The sequence below is a fragment of the Mirounga leonina genome, unplaced genomic scaffold (assembly GCF_011800145.1).
Source record: "Mirounga leonina isolate KUSES-001 unplaced genomic scaffold, KU_Mleo_1.0 Mir_200, whole genome shotgun sequence".
NCBI lineage: Eukaryota > Metazoa > Chordata > Mammalia > Carnivora > Phocidae > Mirounga > Mirounga leonina.
Window position 1 is genome coordinate 3,217,698 of NW_023270503.1, and position 12,976 is coordinate 3,230,673.

The 12,976-nt window shown below is 38.3% G+C and overlaps 1 protein-coding gene across 7 annotated transcripts in view; it reads right to left on the minus strand.

Annotated features, from left to right (window-relative positions):
* Positions 1 to 11,787, minus strand: part of GOSR1 (golgi SNAP receptor complex member 1) — a 57,050-nt gene extending 45,263 nt beyond the window's left edge. The window contains exons 1-5 of one of the 7 annotated variants that reach the window (XM_035027640.1): positions 11,674 to 11,774; positions 10,565 to 10,597; positions 8,934 to 9,054; positions 4,439 to 4,526; positions 3,961 to 4,068 (exon numbers count right to left, since the gene is read on the minus strand). In XM_035027640.1, the coding sequence (XP_034883531.1) occupies positions 3,961 to 4,068; positions 4,439 to 4,526; positions 8,934 to 9,054; positions 10,565 to 10,597; positions 11,674 to 11,704 (381 nt within the window). In that variant the 5' untranslated portion in view covers positions 11,705 to 11,774. Of the gene's footprint in view, positions 1 to 3,960; positions 4,069 to 4,438; positions 4,527 to 8,933; positions 9,055 to 9,215; positions 9,478 to 10,564; positions 10,598 to 11,673 lie in introns of those variants that run through there. The other 6 variants (XM_035027641.1, XM_035027644.1, XM_035027645.1 and 3 more) reach the window with 6 other exon arrangements.
* Positions 11,788 to 12,976: the final 1,189 nt, after the last annotated feature.

Here is a 12,976-nt window from a genome sequence, read left to right on the forward strand (position 1 = left end):
TTGTCTTATGGGACAGAATTATAAAGAAAAAAACAACTTTAAGATAAATGATTCCAAATAGCCTAGGATAAAACTTGAGGGGCTCTTTCTCCTTATTAGTGTACACCCAATGGGGCTTATTTTCATATTTCATCTTTTTGGAATTTCCACAGAAATTTAATTCCTAAACCAGTCAAAGGAAGAAGAGAACCAAAAGTAAAGAACAAAATAATCTTCAAATATTTTCCTTTCTCCTTCTACTACCATACTTTTAAGAGATTAAGGAATATTCATTACTTTTTAAAATTCAGAAATGTGTATAGAGAAGATGAAAATCATAATCCCATCTCCCAGAAAGCCCCTACTTCCCCTCTAAACACAAAAATATAAATGAACATGGAGAGAATACTAAAAGAGCACCAAAAGGAACAAAAATAAAAACCATCCTGCTCTACAGCTCATAACTCGGATCACTTTCTTGTATTTTCTTTCAGGAATTATGTTTCTGTGTATACAAGCTTCCTATTTTTTCTTTCACTTATGCTAAAGAAATCAAACTACAGTTGATCCTTGAACAACACAGATTTGAAAATGCGCAGGTCCATTATATGCGGATTTTTCTTACAGTGCAGTTCTGTAAATACATTTTCCTTACCATTTTTGAAAATTTTTATTTATTTATTTGACAGAGAGAACACAAGTAAGTAGAGCAGCAGGCAGAGAGAGAGGGAGAAGCAGGCTCCCCGCTGAGCAGGGAGCCCGATGCGGGGCTCGATCCCAGGACTCTGGGATCATGACCTAAGCCAAAGGCAGACACTTAACTGACTGAGCCACCCAGGCGCCCCTTTCCTTATCATTTTTATTTTTTTTTAAGATTTTATTTCTTTGAGAGAGAGAATGAGAGACAGAGAGCATGAGAGGCAGGAGGGTCAGAGGGAGAAGCAGACTCCCCGCTGAGCAGGGAGCCCCTCATCACTATTAAATAACATTTCTCTAACTTATTTTATTGTAAGAATACAGTATATAATACGTATAACATACAAAGTATGTGCTAACCAACTGTTTATGTTAGGCTTCTAGTCACCAGGAGACTACCAGTACTTAAGTTTTTAGGAAGTCAAAAGTTACATGCAAATTTTCGACTGCACAGGAGTGCAGAGGCAGGGTGTCAGCACCCTTAATCCTTGCATTGTTCAAGGGTCAGCTGTATTCTGTTATATACCTTCTTTTCAGTAGTTCATAAGGTATCAAGTAATCTTTTCATATTAACAGACAGAAATCTATATTCTTTTTAATAGCTGTACCGAATTCTATCTTATGACTGCCATAGTTTAGTCAATTCCCTACCAGTAAACATTTTAGTTACTGTTTTTGTTTAAAAAATGCTGTTTGAAAAATAAACATTCCTGTATATATATTTTACTGTACTCTTACTCTTTTTAAAGTGTATTTAAAGAGTAAGTGCCTAACAAAAGTGGATCAAAGAATCTTACATTTAAATTTTGATAGTGCTAAACTGCCTTCTAGAAAGACCACCAATTTATGTTCCCGGCAATACTGGATGAGGTCCATTTTTCTATATTCTTGTAATGTGCTACAGATGTTTCAATATTTGCTATTCTGACAGGTGAAAAATCCTATCTCATTTTAATTTGTTTATTTTCCTTTTGGCATGTGGAAACATCTTTTTATGGTTTGGGACATTTTCTGTAAACAGCCAGTTCGTATACTTTGCCCATTTTCCTATTAGGTTATCTTTTTATTTCTATTAGTTCTCTGTACATTAAGCAAATCAGACATTTCTTAGTTTCTGTTACTAGGTATTGTTTAGAAATGTAGAATTTCTTTTTTTCTTTTTTTAAGATTTTCTTTCTTTCTTTCTTTCTTTGACAAAGAGAGAGAGAGCACAAGCAGGGGTAGAGGGAGAAGCAGGCTCCCCATTGAGCAGAGAGCCGGATGTGGGGCTCAATCCCAGGACCCTGGGATCATGACCTGAGCTGAAGGCAGATGCTTAACTGACTGAGCCACCCAGGCACCCAGAGTCCTAGGATCGAGCCCCATGTTGGGCTCCCTGCTCAGGAGGAAGCCTGCTTCTCCCTCTCTGCGGCTCCCCCTGCTTATACTCTCTCTCTGTCTCAAATAAATAAATAAAATCTTTAAAGAAAAAATCTTAAAATAAATAAATAAATAAATAAATTAATTAAATAAAATACCACCTTTATCAGAAACTTAATTTCCATGTGAACTCTGTTCTCTTCTATTGGTATATCTTTTTTCTCCAGAATCAAACTGTCTTAATTCTTCTAGCTTCTTTTTTTTTTCCCCTTAATTTATTTATTTGACAGAGAGAGAGAGACAGCGAGAGAGGGAACACAAGCAGGGGGAGTGGGAGAGGGAGAAGCAGGCTCCTGGCCAACCAGGCAGCCCGATGTGGGGCTCGCTCCCAGGACCCTGGGATCATGACCTGAGCCGAAGGCAGACGCCCAAGGACTGAGCCACCCAGGTGCCCCTAATTCTTCTACCATCTTAATAGGTTTTAATATCTGGCAGAACTAGGCATCCTTTACTACTTATCTTCATTCTCACATTTTTTTTCTTGGTTACACTCATATGTCTGTGATTCCAAATGAACTTTGATGTCATTTTGCCAATTAAAAAAAAAAAAAGAACATAAACCTCTTTTTCCATTTGGAAGGCACTCAATTTACAGGTTGATTTAGAGAGAAATCTTCCTATCCAAAGGCAGAGTAATTTTTTCCTTTACTTAAATCTTTTTTTATTTTCCTCAATAAAGTTTTATACATGCAACTCCTAGTCATTCTTATTAAATTTATACACTAGGATTTTAGTTTCTTCCATTATATTTTCTCAAAGGTTATTGGTTTTATGTAGGAAAACTACCTGCTTTAATACATTAATTTTATAATCTACCATCTTAATTTGTTTCTTTTTTTTTAGTTGTTTTTCTTGGTTGTGTTAGATCGTTTCACTGCTACATAATATAAGTTTTGCCTCTTCTTTGTCACTATTTAGATCTTGTTTACTTATATCTCTGTCTAACTGTACCACCAAGAACTTCCAAAACAATAATAAACATCTGTGGTGATTGGGGATCTCTTTATCTTGTTTCTTTCTTCAAGGGGAATGCTTTCAGTGCTTTATCATTAAGCATCATGCTAGCTTTAATTTGATATACACATTTTGCCTTAGGTAAATAAAGTATCCTCCTACTCCTATTTTTACAAGAGTTTTAAAAATTAGAAATGATGGCTGAATTTTTTCAATATTAAAAACATTTTCCGGGGCACCTGGGTGGCTCAGTCGTTAAGCGTCTGCCTTCAGCTCAGGTCAGGATCCCAGGGTCCTGGGATCGAGCCCCGCATCGGGCTCCCTGCTCAGTGGGAAGTCTGCTTCTCTCTCTCCCACTCCCCCCGCTTGTGTTCCCTCTCTCGCTGTGTCTCTGTCAAATAAATAAATAAAATCTTTAAAAAAAAAAATTTGCCTTCCTATTTGTACTACTCTATTTTTAACACATCTGTATGTAATAATTTATTTCATTTTGTTGGTACACTTTTAATATTTTCCCAAACAACATACTGAATATAGTAAATTACCTCCCTTCCACACATTATCTTCAAAGCCTGATGAAAGTATACTCTAAACCAACATATTATGGCCTATGCATGACCATTGGCTATTTCACTGTTATTGCTAGCTAGCAAGGTCTCCCAGAGTAGAAGTATATTTACCTAGTGATGAATATTGTTCATTTTTACCAAGCAAAGCAAGAGCTATCAGATATTTTCAGAATTTTATTATACCAAGGGAAAAAAAAGTGAAACAAGACAAATTTCTACAGCATAATATTATTATCTCAGAAGATTCTTCTCTTTATTCTCTTAAATACATGTATACACATTCTATTCAGAGATTTAAAAAAAACACTACAATAACTTAAAAATCTCAAGCCCAATATATTACCTGCAATATATCTCTATGTCTCTGTAACGTATGCATCAGTGCTGCATTCAAAGATGGGACACCTGCACTGTTGGTATATTCTGCCATTTTATCATTTACTCCTGTAAGCTAAAAAGAGGAAGAAAAAGAAAACCAATCAAAATATTTTAAAAAGCACTATAAAGAGATAAAAGTAAATTATTTGCCTGTATGCTCTTTCAGCTACTGGCAAAGCAAACAAAAAAACCACCCCAAAACCAAAGCCAAAATGACAGATAAGGATTCAGTATTTTCTCCCAATAGTCCAGAAAGCCTAAAATAATACCCATAAGACCTGAGAATGGCTATAATCTAAATTCAAGGGGCCTGGGCAGGCACGTATCTTGGATGAAAGGGTGATTTCAATAAACAGGTCTGCATTAATATAATCTAGTACCATATCTAACAACTGATTAACACAGTTAACTAGTAAAATAGCCATTTAACAGAAAGTACTTACCCTTGCCAAAAGCTGTTCAATCTCAATTGCCATTGTTTCAAACATTCTGTCTTGGCTTGATCCATTTAAAAGGGGTGTTGTGTCAGAGCTAAAGAGAAGTTCCATTAAAGAGAATCCATTACTTAAACCTAATCCTTTATAAACATACTTAAAATAATAAGGTAATTATTCTTAAAGAAGTCAAGTGGAACCCCACAGACATTCTCTGTTTAAGAAGCTGTAACTTTTACAGAAGTTTTCCTATAAAGATCACACACATTCTAAATATTAAATTCAGTATAAAATATAATTTTTTTTTGAGAGAGAGCCCATGCATACATGTGGGGGGGGGCAGGCAGCAAGGGGCAAAGGGAGGGAGAATCTTTATTTTATTTTATTTTTAAGATTTTATTTATTTATTTGAGACAGAGAGAATGAGAGAGACAGAGAGCACATGAGAGGGGGGAGGGTCAGAGGGAGAAGCAGCCTCCCTGCCGAGCAGGGAGCCCGATGCGGGACTCGATCCAGGGACTCCAGGATCATGACCTGAGCCGAAGGCAGTCGCTTAACCAACTGAGCCACCCAGGCGCCCCAGGGAGGGAGAATCTTAAGCAGGCTCTACGCCCAGTACAGAGCCTAATGCAGGGCTCGATCTCATGACTCTGAGATCATGACCTGAGCTGAAATCAAGAGTCGGATGCTTAACTGACTGAGCCACCCAAGTACCCCCAGTATAAAATATAATTATAAGATTTTCCTGAACTTTAACACATACATCTAACCTTAATAATGTAAAGAAATTCCAAATGTTTGTTTATTATTTCCCAAATGAAAGTAACTTAAGCAATGGCAGTGCCCAACTGAATGCTGAATCTAAAAGTATGTGAAACAAAAGTGTAGAACTAAGTAGTACTACAAATAAAAGGAGGCATAAAAGGTATTATGGATTATGTTATGGGATCTGTGAGGAACAATCTTTTAAATTTTTACTCCAAAGCAATAATGGTTCCTCAAATTAAGTTCTCTCTTCTTTCCTCGACTCTTAACCAAAAAGAAATAAAATTGAGATTTACATAATCCACAGATTGGATACCTAGTTATTAAGTAATCAGGAACTGGCTTTAAGTCTAATATAGATAGCCATGTCCAGCAGGTAAGTTTCAGTACCAACTCTCTACATTTCCACTTGTATTATGCAATCGTTTCAGGGTTTTTTTTACAAAAATGTCAACTGTCTTCTAACCTGAATAGTCAGTCAAAAATCTAACTTTTTACAAGTGAAACTTATGTTTGACAGATTCAAATTCCAAAACCAGATGTCCAGGAAATTTGTCCTGCCTCTTCTGAAGAACCACTAACCTTCATTTGGTCCCCAAATGGTATGCATTATCATGTGAGCAGCTCAATAGAGATCTCAGTTATACTGAACACAGATAAGTAGACAGGCAATGACAATGGTCTTCAATCTTACTGAAGACTTTGTCCTGCTCAGTGACAGTGCTTGGGTGTGGTGAATGAAAACTGATTAAATCATCAGTTTAACATCAAAAAAACACTTTAGCTACTATTTCCCTTCTCCACATACAATTCCACAGCAATAGTAATGGGCAACGAAATAACCAAAAAGTAGCTAATAAAAAGGATTTTTACTTTAAGATGTTTAATTAGGTCCAAATTTGTATTTCTTAAAATATTTCAATTTACTTGCCTTAAAATATATCCAAATATCGAGTTCTTTATATTTCAAAGCCAACCCAAAGTTCTGTGGTTATCTCTTAGAATGTGCCCAGGCAAAAATGCTCTAAATACTACTAATACAGATCCTCCCCTACCAGATATATGAAAAAGAACAATGGGCCAACGAATGTGAGCTCCATGAAGAGGTAAACTGCCTGTTCACAGACATATGGCAAGCACCTAGAATAGTGCCTGGCACATGGTAGATACCCATTAAATACTTGAATGAATGAGGAAACAATCTCTATATTCACCATTCTCAGAGTATACAAGTCCAGGGAAATGGTCAAAAACTTCTTCTCCGTAATACTACGATTCAGTTAAATTTTAGAATTCATTTTATAGGTATGTGATGATTCATAGACCATAAAGTTCTCAAAATACAGAAAGTAAAAAAAAAAGTTACTCCTAGATGAAAAATTCTGGTCATCACTAAGATTATTCATTATGACAATCTGGGCAATTTGGGCAATAACAAAACACTTTAAAATAAACATTGGATCTTGATCCTCACGGCCTTAGGCTTCTTACTGAAGGGAGAGTTGGGCCGTAGGAATCTACAAAGTCAGTCCCAATTTGCTGTAGAATTTCTTAGGAAATGTCTTCAAGATAGTTTTCCCTTTAAAGGAGTTGTAAAAGTATTAAGTTCATGAAGCACAGAAAATATAGAAAAAGCATCATGTAATTGTGTCTCCTGACAATTCAGAGTTTTAAAATTGCACACTCACTGGCATAGTCAAGTGGAAGACTTAAATTTCGGAAAAATGCTTTCTAGTGATAAAATTAAGTTTACACATACAAAAGAACCTTCCTCATTTTCTTTACTTGCTAAATAAAGGTAAGTCCAAAACAATGTACTGCAGTCAAACCTATGTGACATGTCAATGGCTTATTATTAGGTCCTATAGTCAATATGTTGGCCTCACTATCTTTAATTCTTTAAAATTCTTTTTTTTTTTTTTAAGATTTTGTTTATTTATTTGACAGAGAGAGACACAGCGAGAGAAGGAACACAAGCAGGGGAAGTGGGGGAGGGAGAAGCAGGCTTTCCGTGTGCCCTTATTAAAAAGAATCAATACTTTGGCTATGGTGTTCAAATGAGTCTTTTGTTGGAATGTTCATAGACATGTTTAGAGTACAGGCTCTGGAGATAGGAAGACCTGGGTTCAAACCCATGCTCAATTTTTATTGTTCTATTATTATTAGCTGAAAAAAAATCCCACCCACTGCCAATCTTCAAAAAAGTATGTTAAATAAAAAAAAAGGGTAACAACTAACGACTCTGCAACCAGCAATTCCACTGCTAGATATACAATATTTTTAAAGGTAAAAATGTTCTTAGCAGTCTTCATATAAAACGCTTAAAACAGTACCTGATAAAATCTTAAAAAAAGGGGGGGGGGAGCACCTGGGTGGCTCAGTTGTTAAGCATCTGCCTTTGGCTCAGGTCATGATCCCAGTGTCCTGGGATCAAGCCCCACATCAGGCTCCCTGCTCCGTCCGTGGGAAGCCTGCTTCTCCCTCTCCCACTCGCCCTGCTTGTGTTCCCTCTCTTGCTGTATCTCTGTCAAATGAATAAATAAAATCTTAAAAAACAAAAACAAACCAGTACCTGATACATGATGAACACTGTCAGCTATTAAAATTATTACTATTATTAGCAAAAATTAGAAATAATGTCCATCTACAGATTACAATACACAACTACACAATCACAGTATGATACTATACGTAGCAAATGAATATACCAGTTAAATGTATCCAAAGCTTAATCACAAAGATAATGTTAAACAAAACCAAGTTGCAAAATGACTATAGTAAGATACCATAAATTGTTTAGGAACCAAACATATGTAGTAAAAACATAAGAAGATGGGGGGGCGCCTGGATGGCTCAGTCATTAAGCGTCTGCCTTCGGCTCAGGTCATGATCCCAGGGTCCTGGGATCGAGGCCCACATCGGGCTCCCTGCTCTGCGGGAAGCCTGCTTCTCCCTCTCCCACTCCCCCTGCTTGTGTTCCCTCTCTCACTGTCTTTCTCTCTGTCAAATAAATAAATAAAATCTTTCTTAAAAAAAAAAAAAGGAGATTATGGGGAAGCAGAAAATGGGATACTGATAAGTGATATCAACTGAACTGATAATGATTATTTCTTAAAGAGGGAGAGAGGCACATAAGGATCCATTATTCTTTATACCTCTCTAAGTGTCCTAAATATTTCCTAATTTTTTTTTAAACAAGTAGATGGCCTAAAGTGAGCCTAAGTTTCAAAGATAAGATTACATTTTCCGTATGTTCAATACAGTAGTATTCCGGTTTCTCAAAAAAGAACCAAAATTAAAAATAGCTTGGATGATTAATAGTGAGGATGCACACTGCATTAGATTCATTCTAAAACACCAGAATAGCAGTATGTATACTTTACATTTGGGTAATTTCTCAGATCCAGTTAGCAACCAGGAGATATAAGAAATACAATGTGGGCAAATCAACCATATACCATACACTGGCTGAACTAGAAAAAGAATGAGAAACTCATTCTTAAGCCTTAGCATTTTCCTCCTAACACCATCACAACCTTTGCCTAAGGATCCCAAATGAATGCTAGTCTCAAGAATTAAGAAGAATTTTTATAAATCACTAAAATAAACAGTAACAAAAAAATAAAATACCAAAAATTCACCAATTGGTCAAGTTACAGAGTTATATATTTTAGTTTATTTTTTAATGCTTTTAAAACATTCTATGGTTTAAGGCATAAGAGACAGAATCTGGTAGTACCTATACCTGTCGCGTCTTCCATCTCGGGCACTGCTATGACTGTAACTTGTACATAGTTTACTGAAGGAAACTAGTTTCAGGTCAAGTTCATTTTCCAGCTGTCGAGCTTGTTTCCTGAGATCTTTAACAAAATTTCAGAAGTAAATAATTAAACACAAAAGTCCATCAGCAGGCATAAAAATTACAAAACTATTCTGAAGAAAACAAACTATGAAAATAATCATATATTGATCTAGATTCCCCATAAAGAAAAGTGTTAAAAGGAGAGAGCCAAAGACTTACCCAGAAAAGCAAAGTGTCTCTTATTTAAACTTCAGATGGGTCAAGAAGGGGAGAAACAGTGGGAGGTGGAAAATTTCACCTGTATTCCAAAGATAGCTAGACAACAAACATTCTAACATCTCTGAAATTATTTCTCTAACAATGCCTAAAATTCTGTAATTTGGGGGGAAAACAGAAGAGAATACAAATCATAAAGAAACTGAGTATGGGTTATGACCAGCATTACATCAATTTATAAACTAACTTCATTAAAAAGAAACCATCACTGTTTTTGACAGAGATTTTCCTATCTCTTTATATTCCAAAGCTTATGAAATTCTTAGTAGAATGACTTAGCAACTGAAGCTTAAAGAAAAATAATCATTAACAAAGGATTAAAAATTGGTCTTTCAGTAAGTTTACTGAAAGAAATTTAGAGACTCTTAAATTAATAATAAACTATGTGACTAACAAGGTCAAATATAAGTATGGCAAAATAAGGGCCTAAGTTTTAAAAGAATAGAAGCAAACAGAAACATTGGTATAAGAGAAGCCCCAGGCGGGAAACCTACATCTAGACGTGAGTACTCTCATTCATGGGGAAGTGGACCTCAAACTAAAAGGGCTGAAATGTAGAAAGGAATATTGTAAGGATCTCATCTTTCAGGAATGAGGATTACAAAACATTATTTCAATATATTTATCAGCAACCAGAAGTAGGAAGCAGTATAATATAGTGGAGCATATTTTGTCAGAGACGACCAAGTCTCAGAATCTTAGCTCACCCTAATGTTCTGAGATTCCGAGAACTGACTCTGAGATTTATTGAAAATCTACTTAACCTATGAACCTCCACTTTTTTTTTAAGATTTATTTATTTATTTGAGAGAGCGAGCGCCCGCACAAGTGTGAGCATGAGCAGGGGAGGGGCAGAGGGAGAGGGACAGAAATCCTCAAGCTGACTCCCCGCTGAGCTCGGAGTGAGACATAGTGCTGGATCCCAGGACCCTACCTTCAGGGTTTTTCTGTGCATTAGTAACCGTATGCTTAAAGCACAGAGTAGGTTGTTAATAATACGCTGCTATAATTATTATAGCACGGCGCTTCAAAAAACTATAGCCTAATGACTAGCATTAAAGATACCAATAGTCACTTGTACATAATTTAAAAATATTTTCTATCTAGTACACATTTCAAATAGGCATTTAAATGCATGTTTTAAACTATAATCATGGTTCTCTGTAACTACTAACTGTCTTCCCTAATACAAAACATCAAGTAAAAGGCCTTCTGAAAGTGTAAGAAGCAAATATGGATGAACTTAGAATTAAGCTCTTAGACCAAGGGGCTGATAGTGACAATACTCTTACTTGTGGTTTCCAAGTGGCTTCGGAGAGTAGTTTCTATTGTAATAAAGCAAAGAGACAATTGAAAGAAAAAGATGAGCCTTCTCTGATCCCTGGTCGTCATCATGGTCCAGGAGTGAGTTTTACATGAGCCCACTTTATCGGAACATATTTTCAGTAATTATTATTTTTTTAATTTTATTTATTTATTTGACGGAGACACAGCGAGAGAGGGAACACAAGCAGGGGGAGAGGGAGAGGGAGAAGCAGGCTTCCCGCGGAGCAGGGAGCCCGATGCGGGGCTCGATCCCAGGACCCCGGGATCATGACCTGAGCCAAAGGCAGACGCTTAACGACCGAGCCACCCAGGCGCCCCCATACTTTCAGCAATTAAATAAACGTACTTGTCAAATCACAAGACGGTTTTTTGTTGTTGTTGTTTCTTGTTTTTTGGGTTTTTTTGCAGAAGAGGTATAGCAAATGCAATCATTACAATTCACACTGGTTCTCTCAACGTTCTCTTTTTAACAAAACTCCTATCCACAGCAGAGCGTAAAGTTATTTCCTCTGCCTTCAAACGGGACTCGACACCCAATCCTCGCAGTCCTAGCCTGAAGCTCCCAGGGGGACCCAGGAGGAGACATTTCGTTCATATAACTTCCCTCGATGGACCGGACTGACAAGTTCCTTCTTTCCCTTACCCTACTCAACCGTCCAACAGTGAGTGACCTCAACTCTTAAAACGCTGACTCTTCCAGCCTCCTGGGCTCGGGATATTCTCGTTCAAAATCCGTCTCCTCTCGAGAGTTCGTGCCCCAAACCCCTTCGCCCAAGTTCGCTTAGCCCCTCAACCCAGTTCTCCTCCAGTGACTCAGGACCCTCTTCCACTCCATCGCCGCTGCGCTCTCTCCGCCCAACCCCTGCTTCAGGTCTCGCTGCCTCTCGGGTCAGCCCCCTGCCCCAGACCGTCCGTCTCTTCAGCCCCCAGGGCCGGGGCTCCCATTAGACAAGCCCCACCCGTCGGCTCGGCCGCTCCGGAGGCCAGGCTCTTTCCTCTGCCGCCTCCCCCCAGACCCGTCCCCACCCAGCCCTTCTGCCTCCTGGCGAGACCAACACGGACGCCTCGCCCTCACCTTCCCAGTAGTTGCTGGTTCCTGCAGCCATCTTTGTTGTCCAACGTCAGTCGGGAAAGGAGAGTAGAGGCGACGCGAGCCAGAGAATTACCTCCGCACCTTCTTCCGCCCCGGCGCCAGGGCCGATGGGATACGTGAGCTTCCACAGACACCGCCACCTGGCGGTCAATTCATCATTTTCCAGCTTTTGAGCAGGGGGGCTGAAGACCCGTCAACTCCAGACGCTCCCTGAGTTGTCTGTCCTTCTGGTGCTCATATCCTCTCTCGGCGCCCCAGACGCGCATCATCGCCCTCAATTCGGCTAATCCCCTCTTGGCTGCTTGGCTGAGAAGAGAGTCATCGTCAGAAGCAAGTCTGTTTCCCTCGCCTTTTCTCCAGGTGTGTCTTCAGCCGACCTCAGGCTCTTTTCTTCCCAAGACCAGCCCTTCATCCTGAAGTGTGTGCTGACTGCTTCCACGCACCTCATCCTGCCCCCTTTCAACCTGTTGGCATCAGCTGTCCAAAGCCACCCAAATAGATACACAAATTATCACAGTCGGTTTGTGTCCACATTTTACCAGTTCTAGTGAAATGTGGAAAAGTTACCTCCCGTAAAGGGGTTTAAATCATACCTGTCCCTTTACCCACTCCCATTTATAACGGTCTTTAAGATTTCCTCTACATTCATTGAGAACCACACCAGGTAATGTTATCGTTTTTGCCTCGACTGTCAAGGATAATTTCTAGAATTCAAAAGCAGAAGGAAAGCCGACTGTATTTACCCATATTTTACTCTTTCCATTTTTCTTTCTTCATTCCTGATGTCGCAGGCTTCCTTCGTTTATCATTTCCTTTCTGTTTCAAGAACTTCGTTTAGCCATTTTTTAAAGAGCAGGTCGGCTGGAGACAGATTCTACTCGTTTTCCTTCATTTGATAACGTCTTGATTTCCCCTTCATTCCTGAAAGATATTGTTGCCAGATATAGAATCTGAGGTTCACAATTTTTTTTTTCTTCAGCACTGGAAAAAATGTGCAATTCCTCTGTCCTCTAGGGTTCTGATGAGAAATAGGCTGTTCTTTGAATTGTTTTTCCACTATAGCTAAGGTATCTCTTCTCTCACTGCTTTCAAAACTTTTTTCTTTACTTTACAGAAAGTTGATTAAGATGTGTCTTAGTGTGGATTTCTTTGGTTTTATCCTGTTTTGGATTTGCTCAAGCTTCTAGAATCTTAGGTTTATGTCATTTGCCAAATTTGGGGAATTTTCAGCTGTTGTTTCTTCTAATATTTTTTTCTGCCCCATACTCTTTTTCCTCTCCCTCTG